The sequence below is a fragment of the Falco peregrinus genome, chromosome 3 (genome assembly GCF_023634155.1).
Source record: "Falco peregrinus isolate bFalPer1 chromosome 3, bFalPer1.pri, whole genome shotgun sequence".
NCBI classification, from domain to species: domain Eukaryota; kingdom Metazoa; phylum Chordata; class Aves; order Falconiformes; family Falconidae; genus Falco; species Falco peregrinus.
The window spans coordinates 15574137-15594605 of NC_073723.1; the positions used below are offsets into that span (position 1 = coordinate 15574137).

Sequence of the window (20469 nt, forward strand, 5' to 3'; positions counted from 1 at the left end):
TTGACTCAATATTTTCTTACTCCATTTCCACTTTAAAATCTTCTTCCTCTTTTGACTCAACATTCTTTCAAATTTCTAGCTCAAATAGGACTGAAGAGTATGACAGAGTTTTAAAGTTTCCATTTAAATACAATTTAGCCAAAAGGTCTAAAAAGAAAGATATCCCCACTTCCCAATACCCTGAATGCCATTCAAGGATGTATTGGGTTTACACGGTAAGGTTTTGGTAGCAAGGGAGCTGCAGGAGCGGCTTCTGTGAGAAGACACCAGGAGCTGCGCCCCAGGTCAGAAAGAACCAGTGCCTAGATGGACCGACCCACCACTGCCCAAAACAGAGGCCCTCACTGACACTGGTAGCACATGAAGAACCCTGGAGGAGCAGCTATCCACGCTGCAGACCACGTAGGACCACATACTGGACCAGATGGATGTGCCCTGAAGGAAGCAGCAGCCAATGGAAAGGCCCCACTGGAGCAGGCTCCTGGCAGGAGCTGTGGCCCTGTGGGGAGAAGCCCATGCAGGAACAGCTTTTCTGGCAAGACCTGTGATCTACAGGGGATGTCCTGCTGCAGCAGTCCATTCCCAAAGGGCCGCACCCCATGGAAAGGACCCACACTGCAGCAGTCCTTGAAGGACTTCTCCTGTGGGAGGGACACAATGCTGGAGCAGGGGAAGTGTGAGGAGGAAGGAATGACAGAGACAAGATGTTATGAGTGGACCACAACCCCCATTCCCCATCCCTGTGTGCTGCTCCAGCGGAGGAGGTAGAGGATTCAGGAGTGAAGTCAAGTCTGGGAAGAAAGAGGGCTGGAGGGAAAGTGCTTTTAGCTGTTTTTATTTCTCGCTATCCTACTCTACAATTAATTGGCAATTAAATTAATCTTCCCCAAATTGAGTCATTTTTGCCCATGATTGTGGTTGCTGAGTGATCTCCCTGCCCTTATCTCTTGACCCATGAGCTTTTCATATGATTTTCTCCCCCATCTGGTTGAAGAGGAAGGGCAAAAGAGTGGCTGGGTGGGCACCTGGCAGCCAGACAAGGCTAACTCACCACAAAGGGACTGGGTCTGTCTTGCCTTCTAAACTTGATTAGAACAACCATGACGAAATACTGCTACATGTTGGCATCCATATATAATTCTGTGGCTTATTTCCTTACCCATAGCGATGTCTGACCACATCTCTGCTCAGTCTCTCTGCTAGGTAAGCACCAATGCGATCCAGCTTTTCTGGTGCAGAAACTGCATAGAAAGTCAGCTTCTCCATATCAGCCTTAACAAGACCATCCTAAAAACAGCCATGCAAAATATAAAATAAAAAATTCACAGCATGTATAAAGATTTTGAAGTCTTTTTCCTTTTGTCTACTCAACATTTAAAGATCTGAGCCATACAGATAGGTATAAGATACTGAAAGAAAACCCAAACCCCAAAATCCACAAATTTTGTGCAAAATTACTAGCTAAGTTCTGAAACCAGCAACATAAAATTCAGTAAAATATCTTTTAAAGAAATGAAGCAATTGTCTGAACTGTCTTCCCCAATGTTTTGGGCAGAGGGCCGGGTATTCCAAAAGAAAGTATTTAGAACAGGTGACACACCTTACTAAGACACGCTTTTTCCCTACTGGTACAATTTTTTTCTTTTCCCACTCCCCCCAGAAATGTGTATTTGATGCTCAATTTTGACACTATATACAAACAAGACTGTAATTTAAATACTTTAGACTGTAGTTTAAATATTTTATTTCTTCAGTATCACATCTTGGACAAGGCTGACATACAGGGTACCTGAAACCTAATTGTTACAACAAGATAAAAGATTTACATATTAGTTCCAACATGAAAAATCTGATATGGATCTCCTCAGGTGAGGTTATAATTAAACAATCTGGTAAGAAGGATAAGTCTTTTTTTTTTTTTTCCTAGAAGTTCAGCAGAAATTATCTGTTTCAAATAAATTATTTTGAAGCTTTTAACACACTCAGTTAGTGGATTTCATCAAGCAAGTCTTATAGTTTAGAAAAGGTCTGTAACTTAATGAAACATCATGGACTGGCTCATGTCCTGCACTGAGCCACAGAACATAAACAAAAGCAGAGACGAAGGAGTGCCAGCTCAGAGTTACTGAGTGAGATTAAAGCTGTAAGCCTACAACTGTAGCAATTCTGAGTGTTTCTACACCTGTACCAAATAAGTAGATTAAAACAAATAGATCTATAAAACCGTATTCTTCCATGCTTTCAACATACTGTATACACAGAAACCACTTCCTTTAAAAGCCAGTAACTAAAACTTATAAATGGTAAATAGCACTCAGTAACAACACAGTTTAAAGAAAAGCCCATGTCCTTTGTGAGATAGAAGCCAAACATTATACAAATGCTGACTGTTCTGCTTACTTTTACTATAACACAAGACAACAAATTCTGGTAACACATTTAAAAAAAATACTGCAGCAGAAACATAAACTCTTGATCAGTCTGAACCGTCACCATTATATAGGCGTTACTAAATGGTAACAAAGTGATTTTCACAGAGCTTAAGAGCAAAGCTTTAATATAGCTCCAAGACTGTTCCAGTGAATAGAAAAAACTCTGTATGAATAACTGGAGAAATTAAAAATCAACAACAACAAAAAAATCTGTTGCACCACAACAGTCCACCAGAACTATAGAAACTTACAGTCAATGCATCAAGAGCTAGAAAATAAAAAACTTGTAGAAAACCAGAAATTGTTGACATCTGCAACTATAATAAAACAAGTGCCTATGGCTCTAAGCAATTATGAAGTTGTATTACCTCTGCTGCAGAATACCCTGTTTAATTAAATCTCTGTTCCTCTGAATGAAACTTACTAATTTTTCTTTTCAATATGCACAGCCCTGCTTTGAAAAGGGAATTAGACCAGATGATCTGTAGAGATCCACTTCCAGCTAAATTATTCTGCTACCTGCTTTTAAAGCTATCAAGTGCTAAAGCAGAATTTTCCATAAAATCTTAAAATAGAAAAGAAAAAAAATTGCTAAAGCATTAGTTACTATTAGAATTTTTCAAATGCCAATCCCTTAAAATTTTAAAATCATCACTCACTTTTGGATCTTCAGGAAATATGTTATCTACCAGACGCTTGTAGCGAGGTCGCAAAGCAGCACAGCAACAGCACACTCCTGCAGAGAGATTTACCCAACAGCATTTAGAATTAAGTTTTAGGAACTCCAGTATTTTCATTTGAAGCAAACAGTTGACAAGCAAGGAGGAAAAAGATAGTGAATTCAGCTGCTTGTTACTAGCAGCATAAAGCAAAATGAAGGTAACTGAAAATGACTGACAAGTCAAGTAAGCAGAACTACTGTTATAACGTAACACATGACAAAATATGCAAGCATCTTGGGCACTAGAAATGCACCTCTCATCCAGCCACACTCAAAAACATGTAGAAAAATCAAGACATTTAAAACTTTAGTATTAATAAAACCCAGGGTACTTCACGTGCTGTTTTATCTTCATTCTGAACAATCATTTCAAGACGTATCTATACATGCATTATGTTCACTCTTCTACCGAAAAAGTCAACTGCAAAATCTTCTGTTTTACAGGCACCCATGTAAAGCAACATAAACCACATTATACTAAACAAGCTCTCCCTTCCTTCTCCCACTATTCTACTAGGCATTGGACAAGAGACTGTCACTTGAAATAGAGAAAAGAATTTTCCTCATTTCTACTCTACTACTAATACCATACTCATACAAAGATAATCAGAACCATACATGTAACTTGCATTTTTGTTCATTTAAAGAGTCATACTGCCTGGTCTAAAAAGATAGAAACCTACAAAGTATGGTTTGATTTTCCTAGCACTCAGGACTGCTAAAACTTTAGAGGAATTCCAGTTTATACCAAAAAATAGCACCCGAAACTAAAACTCAGCACACAAAGAAAATAAAAAAGTTTCTAGATATCAGTCCAACTGTTTTTAAGTACAGATTTATTCCCAAGGAATTTAAATGTTTTGACAAATGAGTTTTTACATGTTTCAGTGGACATATTATTAGAGTAACTCACAGGTTAGGTCTCAGATCAACATTAAAGCAGCTCTGATGTACAAGAGCCACTATGTAGAAAATAGTAAACTGAATAATAATATTCAGTATGCATGCAGATCAGTGGCTTTCTGGTCTTTCAAATCTCAATACGTAGAGCATTCAGAGTAACTAAATATCTTACAAACACTGTATTAAAAGTATTCATTTATGTACTCCAAAAAATCCTAAAACACTCTGCTAAAAATAGTAAAAGCTGCAGCAGCTTTTATTGTTAATCAAAACAGGGAAAAGAATAAAGGGTATCTTGCCAGTGACTTTGATGATCACAATTTATCTGCAAATTTCTCAGGCTGTGAAGAAGTATTAGACAAATATATCAGGATTTGTATTTCTTTACTTAAGATATAACCTGAGTTGGTTTTAATCATATTTATCAGAACATGTGGGAGATTCAAGACAAAGACTTCCCCTGCTGTACTTGTTTTTATTACAAGACGCTACATGAGCACATTCTCCCTCCATTCCACCTGTTTTCTGACACTACTTGTCTTTTGGACAAAAAAATTAATTCTGCTCATAGTCTGACAACTTAATTCTTGCAATTTATTTAATCAAAAACAATTACTGAATAGAGTATGATTTTAAAATCACACTTTAAGTTCTCAGTGGTCTTTTAACTCAGTTCATTAGAGACATATCACCAATAAGAGGAACACAGACATACAACTTCAATATGTAACTATGAAAACAGAAACATTCAAGGAATAAACAACTGTAAATACTAAGAATTTTTGTGTGAAACAGTAATTTGTTACTACTGTCAAGTTCTTCATATGACTCCTGTTGACATCCCCTACTCACAGAGGTCTAACCAATGTAAAAATCTATGTTTACATAAAAGGTGCAGGTACAAAGTAGCTAAAATCAAAGCTATTTTGTATGTCTTGGGAAAACATAGGTATCAAGAGGTTAAAAACCTACTTGATTTAAAACTGAAGTAATTTAGACACTTGTACAAAAATATTCTTTAGAGAGCAACATTGTGTAACTTTTTAAAAGTAAATAAAATCATAGTAAGAAAGGAGTACTTCATTAGTGTCTAGTATATCACTCAGGATTGAGACACTCAAGACAAACCATCAAAACCCAAGAAAACAAGACCTAATATTGTGAAATGTTTCTTCAGTTATGTACGCAGCTCTGTACCTGGCTCAACACTCTTTGTACTTGTGTCTTCCTACTTGATTTTCAACCTTCTGGACCTCTAACACTGGTCCAAAGTAAACAGTATATTTGATTACTACTAAGTACACAAAGTATTCTTACAATAACTGCAGTAAATTATTTTGCTACAGCTATCACATACTAAGAGTAAAAAATATGTAAAATATTATAGGCAAGACAGAGGCAAGTAAAATACTTTTAGAGTTAGTTTCTGTTTCTTTAAGTGATAGAAGAAAAAAATCCTTGCAAAGAACCATTTAGATCTTCAAACACTGTTTTAGAACCATGTTAATTACATAAATTCAACCTAAACCCTGGATACAGTTGCTCCTTTGAGAAGGATAAAAGAATATCAGGTAACAGCACCAACTCATCCAGGCAGCCTCACCAGATGGTTTCAGTTAATGGAAACTCAGTATCATTCAAATACTGCTCTTCAAACATAAGGCACACAGTGAATTTTGACATTAAAAAAGCCTAACAATAAGTACATTGCGTAAGATTCAAAAATTTTCTCTTCTCCCCATCCTGGATTTTCAGTAGTATCTTTGCATTGCTATGTACTTCATTACAGCACAGTTTATATGGAAAAGAAAAAAAAAAAAAAAGAAAAAACCCCAAACATACCAAACTTTTCAAAGAATTCTCTTATCATCAAAATACAAAAATAAAATTAATGTGTATGTTAATGTAATTAAAATAATTTCCTAAATTAAACAGAATATTCAAGTATCAGACAGCAAGAGTTAATCTGTTAAAGCTTTCAGCCATCAAAGATATTTTAAGTAGAGAAATTTAAGTAGAACACTGTCAGAAAAAAACCCCAAACTGACAGGCTCTCCAAAGAACACAGAAAAAAAGAAAACCAAAAGCAAAACCCAAACAATTAACAGCCACAAGACAGGTTGTGGAAAAAACTACAGATCATTGCTCAGTGTTTTGATATAACCAGGAAAGATAAATAAAAACATAGGAATAGCATTTTTATTAAAAATATAAATATTGAAAACACCACACAAAAATCAAGTCTTAACAACAAACATTAGAAATAGATCAGACTTAAAAGACCAAACCAAAATCAAGGAACATATCACTATATAGACCAGAAAAGATGAATGTTGTAAAAGATGGTTAAAAGCTGAGCAATTGAAAACAGATACATTCTTGGATACAAACCTAACCCAGATAAAAGCTGATCCAAATAAATACATTCAATTCAGAGAAACAACCTGTTTTGCAGGTCTAAAGAATGCAGTCACTAAGCCAGGTAAAAAATAACTTGTTCCATTTTGTGCAGATTTATCGACCAAAAACCCAACGACAATTCCCTTTCAGTGTCAGGCAAAATTTCCAGTTTAATGGTTTCCCCATGAAGACATCTTCATGTCATTTTATACAAGAAAATATAAAGGTTAAAGCAGTATCTACAGAGAAGTACATACTGTTAACATGTCAATCAAGGTAAAAGGTTTAAAATCCTTATTATTTATTTCTCCAATAGCGGAACTTTATAAGTTTAAACATGTATATTCTCTTTTGCTAAAATCATCCTGTAATCTGCATTTTATACATCAAGACCATGCATATTTACCAGCTGTACACGTACTTCTTTTTACACACATTTATTCTACACAACAGCAGTAAGAAGAAACAGTTCACATTATCAGAAAATGGTAATTTCACCTACCCAAACACATACATGGTCTTGGTTCAAAAGCAGAATTATAATCATAGGCTTTTTCTTGCTCAACAGTTGGAACTTGAACATACTGCCTCATCCTGGATATGATTTCACTCCCCAGGTACTCTATCCTTTTTCAGAAATTTGCTCTCTCACACTAGCACAGAAGCAGTTCCTTCGCATGAGGGCTCTGCAATACTGTACGCTTATCTGATTAGCTCTGTGACATCTACATAAAGCTACCAAACACGTGAAAAACTTCAGTATCAAATTCTGTTAACAAGGCCAGGCACAAGAAAAAAGCATAAAAGATACATTGTCAACATGGGGTCACAGCTCAAGGAATGAAACTGCTCGGAGTCAATTTCATTACTTCAACTTCCTCTGAACCACAGTTCATTATTTCTGTGACCAGAAGAAAAAAAATCAGTATGGTTTCAGAAAAAACTGTGCTCAGTCAGCTGCCACATATCACCATAGAGTTATAAATATTTTAGCAAAACATTCTCACTTGATCTTACTGAAGAACAGCCAGAAAAAAAATTGCTTAGTGCAAGCTGCTGACCAAAAAGGCTTTTTAAACAGAAGGGATTCGCCCTCCTAAGATTAGAGAAGCACTTTGAAAATTATTAATTAATGAAATTAACATTATCTCTACTAATACTTCAGGATTTAAGAAGCAAGGATTACAGAATTTAAATCTTCAACATCCTAACTCACAAGGATTGTGATATATCAGGTAGAAATTATTTTCAGTTATGCAATTCTCAAGTTACTTTCTGGCTTCTCATTACTTATCATCACTTCTCATCATTTTATTGTTCTGCTTCCTGCATTACATCCAGTTGGGTAACACAAATACAGGGGTTTCATATCTATATTTTTATAAGCCCTGGAAATTAAAAGGCACTGTTTTTAATAAAATTCACAACTAATAATTTCCACTAAATAACAAATACCACACCAATTCTAAACTTAAGAGACCAGGGCTAATAAACTAGCATTCACTGCAAATAAATTCAGAGAAAACACCGAGCTGCTCAGAAACTGTCACCACATAGTTTACTAAAGAAACCCTATGGTGCAAATTAGAAAAATACACATTACAAGAAAGATTTATGTCAAATGAGTTTGCCTGATTATTAACTGCTACTTCTTAGTCATACAAAACTACAGAAAAAAAACCACCTTCAAGCTGACTTTAAGCATAAATCACCAAGTTCTGCCCATCAAGTTTAAAACTTCCAGATTATTTTCCTCTTCATCAGAAACTAGCAAAACAGGAAACAAGTGGATTGCATTACTTATCTAATGCTAGAATGTCTTCCAAAAATTTGTAATGCTGTCTAATATTGTTGTCAACTGTTTGCAGAACATTAACGACCTGAACCAAGATTCCACGTTCACTCACTAAATATTTTTATTACATCCCAAGCTTGGATCTGATAGTCCATATCTTTATTGTCTATCTTCCAGGATTTTTAAAACAATCTTGTTCTATCAAAAAAATTAATTAATACAAAAGTTTGAATCTACAGATAAACACATTTTTTGCTAATATCAAGAAACAATATTAAAATTGCATTTGGTTGCTCAATGTACTTGAATATAACTGTAAAAATTGAGTACTTCACTTTTACATGTTAAACTTTCATTTTACTTATTTTTCTATATCTGAGATGAGGAATGTAAACAAAGAGAAATTTATTTCAAACACCCAAAGTGCATAAAATAATACCCAGTTAGTTTTGAACTGTTAATATCAGCTGATGCATTAATTCAGAACTAAAACTATTTTCAAGGGCATTCCTCTTCCACTATGAAAAACATATCAAATGTTTTAGAACAGGTAAATTATTCTGGCCATATAAGGGAGTTAATTAAAAATATTCTTCAACCTGCTATAAAAAGAACAACTGCTGTAAGGACACACTCATCAGCCACTGCAATGTCCCTGTAATGCACTCCCAGAGAGAACAGAGGGCTCTCATCACTTAGGATGAAGTCCCATCCTCCAGATAAGCCTCTCCTCCACCTCTCACCCTACTGCTACATGACTTCTGAACAGCTGGGTTTTAGCCTCCACCAAAACGCAGCAAAGAAAATGTCCAACATGCAGATGAAATTTCTGTCTTGACAACACAATATTCATCTTGACATGAACTTCTGAGCCCTAAGACAGCAAAAGCTAAGTAACAGCTAACATGGAAAATTCCATCCACTACCTAAGTTTGGCAATTTTACATTTATTTTCAAAATTATTTTGGTGCTCAATTTGAAACAAATGAAAAAAACAAACAACTTTATCCCTATAACTTAATTCTTACAGTGAAGCTGTAATAATTCTCGTGTCATAGGACTTTAAGGTATGTTCTTCTATATTTGAATCAACATGGAGATGCAGAGCATGTTACAGTGGAAAATATGCAAAAATAATCTGAATATAAACTTTTTGTAAAAAGGAGGAATGACAATGCATGTCAAGCTACATGAAGTAGGCGCGGGGGGAGGGGAACCAAGGCTTACCACTAAGCTTCTTCAATGAAGTATTCTTTTCAGAACCAGTAGCAATTATCCCCAGGGAAGGTATTATCTTTGGGATGGTGCCTTTTGAAGGCCTCTAATCCATTAAAAGGAAGTTCTTCATTACATCAAGTTCTCTGGTTGCATTCTTTTTCACAAGTTCCACCGCCTGCAGTGTTTCCATACTGTCTCTTCTTCCTTGCACCTTTGTTGTTCTCACATAGCAACTTTGTTTTACTTGCTCACTTCTGTTCTCTTCAACACCACCTCCTCCTTTCCTACTCTGAGACAGTAAACAGCACTATTTTTAATACAGCATTAAGAATATCTAAAATTAATCTGGTTCCAGTGAAAGAAGTTCTACGGCTTATGAATTTTGCTTCTTAGTTCTTGTCCTTACTTATCTTCCTATTAAGCCGGCTATAACAAGGTCATTTACTTCTCATCACTAAAGCAATACAAAAAGGAAATTTTGTCACTCCAATTTCAGAAGACACTTGGAAAGACACATCTCCGTAAATCTCCCTGACCCCTCTCCATCACAGCTGGCACTGATAACCTGTTCATGGTAAAAAAAAAAATGGGGTAAACTCCAACTTCCATTCCTGCTTTCAATACTGGATTCACAGTCAGTAAATGAATTCTAGGTGATAAACCCAGAGGAGAGAAAAAAAAATTAAAAAAAAAAAGAGAGAGGTTTTGTGTCATAATACTCCTGTTTCTAAATAAATACTGATTTCATAGCAAGGTGTTTCAAGATGGGGACATGAGCAAACTACTGGACTAAAGAAGAAGGGGAGGGAAAAGGAGGCTCATAGTGTTTTGCGTAATCTCTGAAGTACATGAACTGGCATTATTCTTCCATCCAGACAAGCAGTAGAGCATGGAGCAGGTTTATAACAAACACTGACAGAATAACCACTATACTTAAGGCCTCACCCAGTAACACACTGAGCCAGAAGGATATTGTTTACCTACTATTTAATTCAGAATGAAAAAGTAAGGAAGGATTGACATTATCACAGCAGCTCCCTACTCCCACTGCTTAACAGCAATACTTTCATCTGTCCCACCTTGTCCAAATGCCTGGCTCCTCCCAAGATCAGTAGGTACAGGTGAACAGAATCTCCCCAGTACACTGATGACCCTGGCATAGAAGTAAGCTCCCAGTACCAGACAGTCTATTTTGTTCAAAGCCTGGCTTCACCTTGACCCCAAACTATTCTCTAACCTAGATAAACAATTTTCAGAATATTGCATCCTTGAACACCTCACAGCTGCAGGTGACAGGTAAGCATGCTGTAACCTTTGTAGGCAAAGGCCGACAAACTTGCTTTACTGAGGAAGGGGGCTGCAACACCTGCACTTCCCCTACCACCTCGTTCCCACTTTGTTGAAGGTAGGGAACAACACGTATCATGGAAGATTGTCCTACACAAGATGCTGCAGCACTTCAGGATTGAGATGGACACTGTGCTTGAAGGAAATACACTATGGAAGGCATGGCTGAAAGGTAATAGAACAAATACCACACGGCCGATCTCCAGGGAGGCCAGAGGTCAGTAACAAGCAGCTCTTGAGGGGTGCCAGGGGCAAAACTATTCCAAAAGGGTCACTGTTTCCCTCTGGAGCTTTCAAACCATACCTCTGATCTGGTAGGCCAACTACAAGTAAAAATACACATACTTGACTAAATACCTTGGTAAGCTTTGGTGACTGCTACTTAAGCATAGGCTACAGAATCCCTGCCAGATGCTCAAGCTGGTCATACCTTTTCTTCCCAGTCCCAGCTCCAGCTAGCAAGGCAGACAGCCAACAGGGACTTTCTCCATGCCACTCTTCCCATGCCCAGTTCTAGTTTTAAAAGTTCTAAACTACATTGTCCACACTCCCTGTTCCAGTGCATTTCCTCATAGATTACTGGACACAGCCCTCTTTCTCAGAAAGGAAGAAAGTTATTTTAACACTTGCTGCTCGCTTCTGTTTCCCTACAGGATTTCATGTGGATTAAGCCATTGCTTTCAAAGCAACACCCCTTGTATACATGTGTATTTTGAGGATGAGAGGGGAGAGGAAGAGGAAGGCATCAACAGGAAGCTGGGACAAGAGCATGGGTATGGATAAAACTCTAGGCAGAACATTACGACATGGTACATTGGTAGTCTGTTAAGGAGGGGCCAAAGCAAAGCCAACCATCTCCCAGTGATACTGCAGATTACACAAGCTCCCATTGTAAATGTGGCAACGTTACAATTAATGGTACATTTAAAGTCTCAAGCTTATGCAAGTAGCACACATGGATTACTTAGCATCTCTTCGAACACAAATGGTCACCCAAACACCATGAAAAGTTCTGCCTTTCAGCAGATGTTTTGATTCCAAGGTCAGAGTCAGGAAAGAAACTGGAATGACTCCTGATACATGGGAAAGTTTCCAAAATATCTAAAGATCTACCCTGCTGATCAACTGAAATCTGTATTACATAGCAGCCTCTTCTGGTTTTGAACCTGTGGCTTCCCTACACAAAGCAACAGACGGAACAGTGTCAAACACTCCCTGCTTTTGGAAGGTCACGAAGATTTTGTCAATACTACACATTTACACTATTTGCAGAGAGCTTGAAGGATGACACTGGTAAACTTTGACCACCTCCTACCCTACAGAAGACAAGCTCACTTCAAACTAATGAGTAAATGGTCACCAAGTGCTCAGGGCTGCAAGTCTTCTCAGGGTGATAAACACCGGAAACTTTGTGCAATGAAAAATCTCAATGTAGAGAAGGATGATGAAGTTTCCTGACTACTGCTACTTTTTCAACTTTAAGATGATGCAGCTTGTTTTCTTCCAATCCATGAGGGAGGAACACAGCTGCACTGGTAATGCTTATGCTGCTGCCCGTCTTCTTCCTCAGTGGAAAAGGATGCTTGGAACAGTTACGTCACCTCTTTATCACAGGTATCCTATGACAGCAGTATCTAGGCTGGAAGATTAAATTCCCCACTCCTGCCCAATGGTGCCGTGCCCAAATGCACAGTGCTGAAACAGATCAGGGAACAGGTACCACATTGTCACTTGAATTGCATGAAGAAAAACAATGCATGAGAAGCTTTCTGGGAGCGAAAACAGCATTTGTGTGATGATTAAAAGCCCTGAAGATGAGGAAGCAAAGGTTCACAGGCTGCCTTTCTGGCAGCGTCAAAGCTAATGCAGTGGGAAGGTTTAGCCCAGGGAACTAGATTTTAGCTAGTTCAGAGTAAACCACTGAACTATATATAGGACACATAAGAGCATGTTGCTCTACATTATTCCTTTTTTCTGTTAAAAAAAACCCCAAATGCCAACATAAGCATGCCCAGAGCTTCAAAAACAAGCTTTACCCTCATTTGAGCACACTCAGCTATAGACCTCAGTACATATACACGATTTTTGAAAAACATTTCCTAATTAAACAGAAAACTTTCTGTGTACAAGTAGTTCAATACTACCTTACATAATTTTGATTTCCCCCACAGTTACATGTTGTGCATAGAAAGCAATATAAGAAAGGGAATGAATGAAAACTCTTCTGTGAATCTGGAACCATAGTGTGGTATCTGCTTTGAGAAAACCAAGTGCAGCAATTCTTCTGAGGCACATACACAGGGCTCAAAACAGAACAAAACATCCATTACTGTCCAGCAACAGTGTTTAAATTGTATTGACATTACTGAAAAATAAAATGCTGAACAAAAATGTTGTAATGTTACTTTGAAAAAAGAGTCGCAGAAGATAGATAAGCTTAAGAACTCAAAATTCTTGTACAAGTCTCACCAATCTTCAATTAAGTACCCTGTTTGTGTCTATACCTACCTGTTTGAATTTCCCAGAAAGTATTTACAAAATGGAATATTGCACACCAGCTCATTGATTTCTAGCGCAAGCCAAGTACCCTTCCCCACAACCAGCACTTCTCACCATGCTGCAACTCCAACATCAGATTCAATTTGTAAAAATAATGTTCTGGCAGTTCTGAAGAACTTTAAGCTCACATCTAAACTAGCGTCAATAACAGATCACAAACTCATTCAAAAAAATCCACACACAGAAAAAATCTTGGATACAGCTTGCCCTGCATTTATTACAGGGCGAGAACTCGCTAGCTCAAACACATCAGACAAATTATAATTTAGTAACTATTCATATTTTATTACCTATGAAGTTCAAAAGTAGGGTATCAGCATCTTTAAGTCCTTTTCTAATCATTAACCAGTTATGTCCTATTTTAATGAAAATTTGATAATCTGTTTTAATTGTATAAATTATTCTGTATGTTAGAACTACAGAAATACACCAACAAAATATCTGTGAAGATTTATCTTCACATATTTCCTTACCTATTAACAGCTTTACGAAAGTATCAGGGAGGAGTACTGATTTAGTATGATGATATAGCTAACTTGAAATTTCCTTATTCATGCTCTTACTAAGGCATGAGTAAGCATTCTCAACCACAATTAAAGACACAGGGTATCCATTTCAAGACAAAGTACAGACTTTAATCAGCAAAATACCGTACCCTGTTCAAGTACAACATTGAATTACATTTGTGCTCTTGAAAAATGAAGGACTGAGAAGTTTAACAGATCTCGTTGGACGTGAAAAGAAAGGCTGAGTTATACAGGCACTATCTTTTTTTTAAAATCTTAGGATCTAGTATTCTATTCAGACTTTACACTTTACAAATTTATTTTTTAAAAAGCCACTGAATTTAAAAAGAACTAAAAAAGTTTATTTTGAAATCAAATATTTACCTTTTCACACATAATTGTTGGGGATTTTGCACATCTTTACAAAAGATTCTTACTACCATGTTTCCAGTTTAGGAAAACAGTTCAATATTTTGAAAGAAGCTAAAGTTCTTAAACACAAAATACCAGTACTTCAGTAGCATTCACTTCATGAGCTAAGTTATTTCCACATGCAAATTATCAAAGGCTAGACAGTTCCTTACTGCCAATGAAACCTCTGCTCTCAATTAAAAGCATGCAAGTCAGACCACTGCAATATTCACTCTACACAAATACATTTACTGATTTAAACTTCTGTTCAAGAAAACAGCAAGTACACCATCAACAGATCTAATTAATTTGCTTTTTATATCTTGACCTTAGGCAAAGTGTTACGTTTTCTAGATTACAAATGACTTGCTAGTCTCAAGATTCTTAAATATATCTGTCAAGACAACAATTCTGTAACTGTTTTAACTTCTGAAATGTAAACAATTATGATGTCGCTTATGTTAGAAAACTTCATGCTCACCTCTACATGGGTACCAAAAGGCTTGTACTATTTGAGCCAGCTGGGTAACCAGTAAAAGTCATAGGTCATTCCCTTGAACACATCAGCTACAAATTTGCTAGTATACTTCATAGATACGAACTCCAGAATACAGAATCAAGCAGAACTTTGGCTGTACAGCTAAACATCTTCAAAACAGCAAAATCTGGAACTGCTCATCTTTGGATGCGATCATTAGCTGAAATCTACAAGTTAGTAGATAAGGAAGAGTCTCATTCATCTACCAACCCCAACTTTCTACTCATTCATGTCTTAATTCCCGCACAAATCAATCCTGAATAATGTAACTTTCTAGAAATGAAACAGCACTCTTTGAAAGCCAAGAGTTATGTACACAGCTAACTTCCAACTTCAGCAATTCACAAGGTACCCAATTCTCTAGAAAGCCACTGAGGATCCCTAAATGACAGGAAAGAAAGTCCATATACCATGTAAAAGGAAGGCCAAAATATTTTTAAAAGCAGCTTACCCTGGTATTTCCATAGAGACATGCATTTCCACATAGGGGAAAACTTAATCCCCCCCAACAAATCAATATATCTTTCTTGTCATGCACAAAAAAATAGGACACTTGCATGCATAATCAGCATGAGCCTTACCCTTTCGTCCCATGATTGAGAAATCAATAGCAAACAATGCTGCACATGAAGGTTAATCGACTGATAGGAAAACCAGTTGCAAAGTGATTTCTGTAAATAACAATGATAGCCATATTTTAATAAAACCTGAAAAAATTATTAAACTACATTTGAACATTCAGTGAACTGTCCACGTACAGTTTAAAAGCACACAGAAGCTTTGATGGGGACAGAATTAAATTAATTTCTAAACCATCTGATTTTCTATGTTATATGTCCAGATTGCGCACACATAAATATGACAACAGCTGAAAAAATAAACTCTTCAGGTTTTGACAAGGAATGGTTGAAACAAAGTTGTTCATTTCTTGGCCACACAGAAGAGTGTTCCAAAACAAATGGAAGGAATGAAAGAAAGAACAATGTTAATGATGTTACTAGGAATTATTTGCAACGTGTTTAGACTGGTGATTTTCACTTTCTACAAAACTGCTCCTAAACATTAACTTTCCCAAATGGGGTTAGAATGATGTGTACATAGAATGAATTAGCAGCTAACAGAACACAAAAGAATGAACACTTGTTCAAAATTAAGAAGTCTTAAAGAAATCCATGCGGATTCATTAAAGAATGTGGAAGCAGCCACCCCACTGGCACACGAAGTTGCTTAGAGTATCACGAGTGAAATAAATATCTACAAAGACCTACAGTTTTCTAGCTAAAAGTTCCAGTGGTTTGTTTTTTTCTTAGCTTAATCAAAGGATACATTTAGAGAAGTTACTACTTTTTCTTTTCATTGTAGAAAAAAGAATCACCTAAAAATCAGGTGGAAAAAAAATAGATCTGTGTTTACATATTGAAAGCATTTATTGTATATTAATTCGTAAAGAATCCATTACATATTTTGTAACCATAGTGTTACAGGAGTTACAGATACACTGAAATAGTTATTTTTCTTTACTGGCCAAGGTCTAACAAATGGCAAACAGCCAAAGGAAGCCCAACTATGACATACCCTTGGCAGCTGTTTTTCAAGTTCCTGCAGTAGTTAGGATAGTATTCAAAAGATGGACTTGATACAGGGCTGCTTGTGTTTCTCATCCTCCTAAGGTACTAGGATCAAGCAGCAGACAATGATTTGAGATACTCCCCCATGTAAATCTTCTATAACAGCCAAAATTTGAAAATTCTATAGGATTATAATGTATTTAATTTAACACTGTCCTAAGTAGTCAACAATACTGTCAGAAAAATAATAGGGTTTCACCTGCCTACAAAAGAAATTAAAGCATATATGAAAAATGCTTCATGAAGTGGAAGGTTCCATTTAGGGTTTTAAAGCATCAAGGGTACGTGAGAAACACTCCAGATGAGGAAAAAGAGTGCATTAGATAAAAAACACTGGAGAAAGTTATTAATTGGAACTATGGCTTAATTTTCACTTAAAAAACATTAGGATGCTTAGCCCATGAAATATTTAGGTAAACAGATTTGGGACTAAATCTCCAGCCACCATGGGTGTTTTAGAAATGTATTTCACAGGGAAATAAATCTTCCCTTTTCATTAACAATGTTGTTATTACTTACTTATTATATACAGAATACAAAAATAGAATTACAAAAGGCAAATAAATGAATTTCCCAAAACTGTTTTGAGGGCAAAATGAGGAGATTATCTGCCTGTTAAAACATGTTAAGAACATTAAACAGGAGTTAAGTATTCACTCATTTCAAATTCCATTTCAAGTGCTGTTTTCCTTCCTACACTTGGTAAGGAACCTCTATTTAAAAAGAAAATTGTAATTTTAAAAGTTTGTTGGGTTTTTTTGGTTGGGGGCGGGGTGGGTGAGTTGTTTATTTGTTTAAAGACCATGAAGCAACTTAACTGAAAGTAGTAACATTCAAGGACAATGAAGACTGACAATCACTATTCAATTGTTCCATTTACTTTCATCTAGCTCAAACTAGGGGAGCCACCAGTACACACCAACTGCAGACTAGCTGTCTCTGCTAAGACAACTGGCAAAAAGACACAAGGTGTTTGGAAAGCTGAGGAAACCAAGTGTTACATACTTTAATGAGAAGCAATCAATGCATTGAGCATACTTGGAGAAGCATTCTGAAGTTAACAAAACAGTCACTTCACTGTAACAAGAGGAGTATATGCCATGGAAGATTTTCTATATAACACATGTATCTCTTAAGTCAGAATGATCCCTTTCTAACTAGCAAATATTTGACAGAATAGCACAGGAGATGTTCATATTACCACATTTCACAGCAGTACTTCAAGGGAAGAATGTGGGAAAATTATGTTTGTCAAAATCCTTATTTTTATTTGTTTGTTCTCCTAATTTGCCCATTTAGTCAGTCATATAAAGACCTGCTAATCAGCAGTTAAAACCAGTTTAACATAACGATCATTATTAACAAAACCTTGAAAAGCAAAGATACATTTATGTTAATGGCATAAGTAATAACAAGAGAAAAGAATGAGAATAAAGAAGAAAAAAAAAAAATCAGAGTTACCGAAAGTATGTACATTCTTATAGTGAACAGGTGGTCTCACCTGTATCACACAATTTTTCTAGTCCAAGCAATCCCATTTTATACAAAATCTGCCTTTAATTTAAATAATTAATTGAAGTCAGGGAATACAGCCAGTAAGTAGGTTAGCTGTTTCAGAAAAAACTCATTATCTACCAAACTGTTTCAGGCATCTGATTAAGTGTGAATATCTGGAACATAATGTCCAAAAAGAAAAGTGTCTTAAACAAATGTTTTGATACCTGATTTAGCTATGCTTTTTTCCTCTAACAGAAGCATTTGTAACATTTCAACCCAAATGCAGCCAAGAAAACCTATCAAAACCACAGATGCTCCATAACAGAAGTACATTCACTGAAAGTATCTGGACAAATTATTGGATAGGGAAACAGAGCACACTTGTGACAAATGAAAAATACACAGTCTGTACTGCAAAGGCTATCTGTTTACAAGTTCTTTGGTTTTGTTCTTAAATAAAAGGGCCAATTAATCTTTTAATGCACCATTTCTTTGTGATAAGTCACAGCTAAATCAGTTAAAGCAGCCATGACTCAAACCAGTCTACTCCTACTGTATTATAACAGCAATGAGGAAGCACATTTGCTTTCTCAACAGTTTAGAACTTGCATTTCAACTTCAGATAAAGACACCATGTTTGTAAGTACACCCTGCATCAATGCCCACATTATTTGCACAAAACGAACTATAAAGTCATAGCTGCAACGAATATAGGGAAAAGCAATGCTTTGGCAAGGCTGTGCACGTACTGCAGCAAGTATATAGTGTTACACCTCCACTACAGACTAGATGTCAACACAAATGCCCTGCCATGGCTAGTCAAAACCAAGCACTTCTACACCTTAAGATTAAGGGAGCAGATAGAAATTTTTCTCTTTATGGCCTGTTACTGTATTGAGACTAAAACCTTATTTCAGTAAGGACTCAATGCAGTACTATATCCTCATATTCTTAAATGGGATCACTAAACAGCAACATCAACAGAAAATCTGATAATCCAATATGTAACAAACAACTAGTGCAGAGATCAGAACATGACTGAGATGAGTGTAAATAAAACATTACCTTTGCTTAACTATGTTCATCTCTCCCTCTCAATACCACATCCCAGTTCTGATGGCATGCCTATTTTCTGAACAGTTAATATTGAGGGAGATTAAAAGTATACAGTCATGTGAACATTTCATGTACAACAACTTCAAGACTGACTTCTAAAATGTCTCTAGGAACAGCTGAAATCTCCAGAAAGACTAGGTCTCTTTGTCCAGTCTTGCCATAAAACCAGTATCTTGGCCTCTCCTGACCTTCAAAACCACCTTTAGACCTAGACATTCCCTAACTACTGCACTGCAAAAAAGGGGTAAAATATTACCTGGAACTGATACAGAGACTCGGGAAAGCAATGAGGATAAGACTGGAAGAGGGAGTTGGTAAGTTTGACCCAAGAAGTCCATCAAACTTTCCTTTTAACTAGATATTATTGTTTTACTTTGTGGAATCAGACTGGTTGGGGTTGAAAGGGACCTCTGGAGGTGATATAGTCCAACTCCCTGCTAAAGCAGGTTGCACAGTCATGTCCAGGCAGGTTTTGAATGTCTCCAGAGGAGACCCCACAGCCTCTCTGGGCAGCCTGTGCCACAGCTCGTCCACCCTCAAGTCAAAGAAGTTCTTCCTCATATTCAGAGGAACTTTCTGTGCTGCAGTTTGTGCCCACTGCCCCTTGCCCTGTCACTGGACACTACTGAAAAGATCCTGGCCCTGTCCTCTTGGCACTTGCCCTTAATATATTTTGTAGACATTAATGAGATCCCCCCCTCTCAGTCTTCTCTGCTCCAGGCTAAACAGGCCCAGCTCTCTCAGCCTTTCCTCATCAGGGAGATGCTCTAGTCCTCTAAATCATCTTCACAGCCCTCCGCAGGACCCTCTCCAGTAGCTCTCTGTCTCTCTTGATCTGGGGAGCCCAGAACTGGACACAGCACTCCAGATGTGGCCCCACCAGAGCAGAGCAGAGAGGGAGGATCACTCCCTCGACCTGCTGGGCACCGTCCTCCTAATGTACCCCAGGATCCCATTGGCCTTTTTGGCCTTCTTTGCAGAGCTGCCTTCCAGCAGGTCAGCCCCAGCCTGTACTGGTGCATGGGCTTGTTCCTCCCTAGGTGCATGACCCTACAACTGTCTTTGTTAATGAAGAACTTCATTTATAAAGAACTCATTGAAGCATGACAGAAAAATTTTTTTGGGGAAAAAAAAAAAATCCAAAAGATGCTCAATACACTTCTTGTGTGGGATGAGAGAACTCCATGTTAAAGGAAAAAAAAAATTAAAAATCCCAGTCTTTACAAACAACTTTGTTTTTCACACTTCAAGGACAAATACTTTAAGATTTCAAACTAAATAGTAGCAACCTGTTTCATCACTATGCTCTGAAAAGAATCCTGTGGAATCTCTACTGAAGCCTAAATAAGCAGGCAGAAGCTTTCCCTTTTCACATGCAACAAAGTTGAAGTCTTGAAG

The 20469-nt window shown here is 36.9% G+C and overlaps 1 protein-coding gene across 5 annotated transcripts in view; it reads right to left on the reverse strand.

Moving 5' to 3' along the window:
* The window catches only part of EFR3A (EFR3 homolog A), an 87497-nt gene that overhangs the window by 60008 nt on the left and 7020 nt on the right, over positions 1-20469 (reverse strand). For 3 of the 5 annotated variants that reach the window (XM_055799291.1, XM_055799292.1, XM_055799289.1), the window contains exons 3-5: positions 15412-15501; positions 3092-3168; positions 1160-1287 (exon numbers count right to left, since the gene is read on the reverse strand). In XM_055799291.1, the coding sequence (XP_055655266.1) occupies positions 1160-1287; positions 3092-3168; positions 15412-15424 (218 nt within the window). In that variant the 5' untranslated portion in view covers positions 15425-15501. The remainder of the gene's footprint in view (positions 1-1159; positions 1288-3091; positions 3169-15411; positions 15502-20469) is intronic. The other 2 variants (XM_055799290.1, XM_055799293.1) reach the window with 1 other exon arrangement.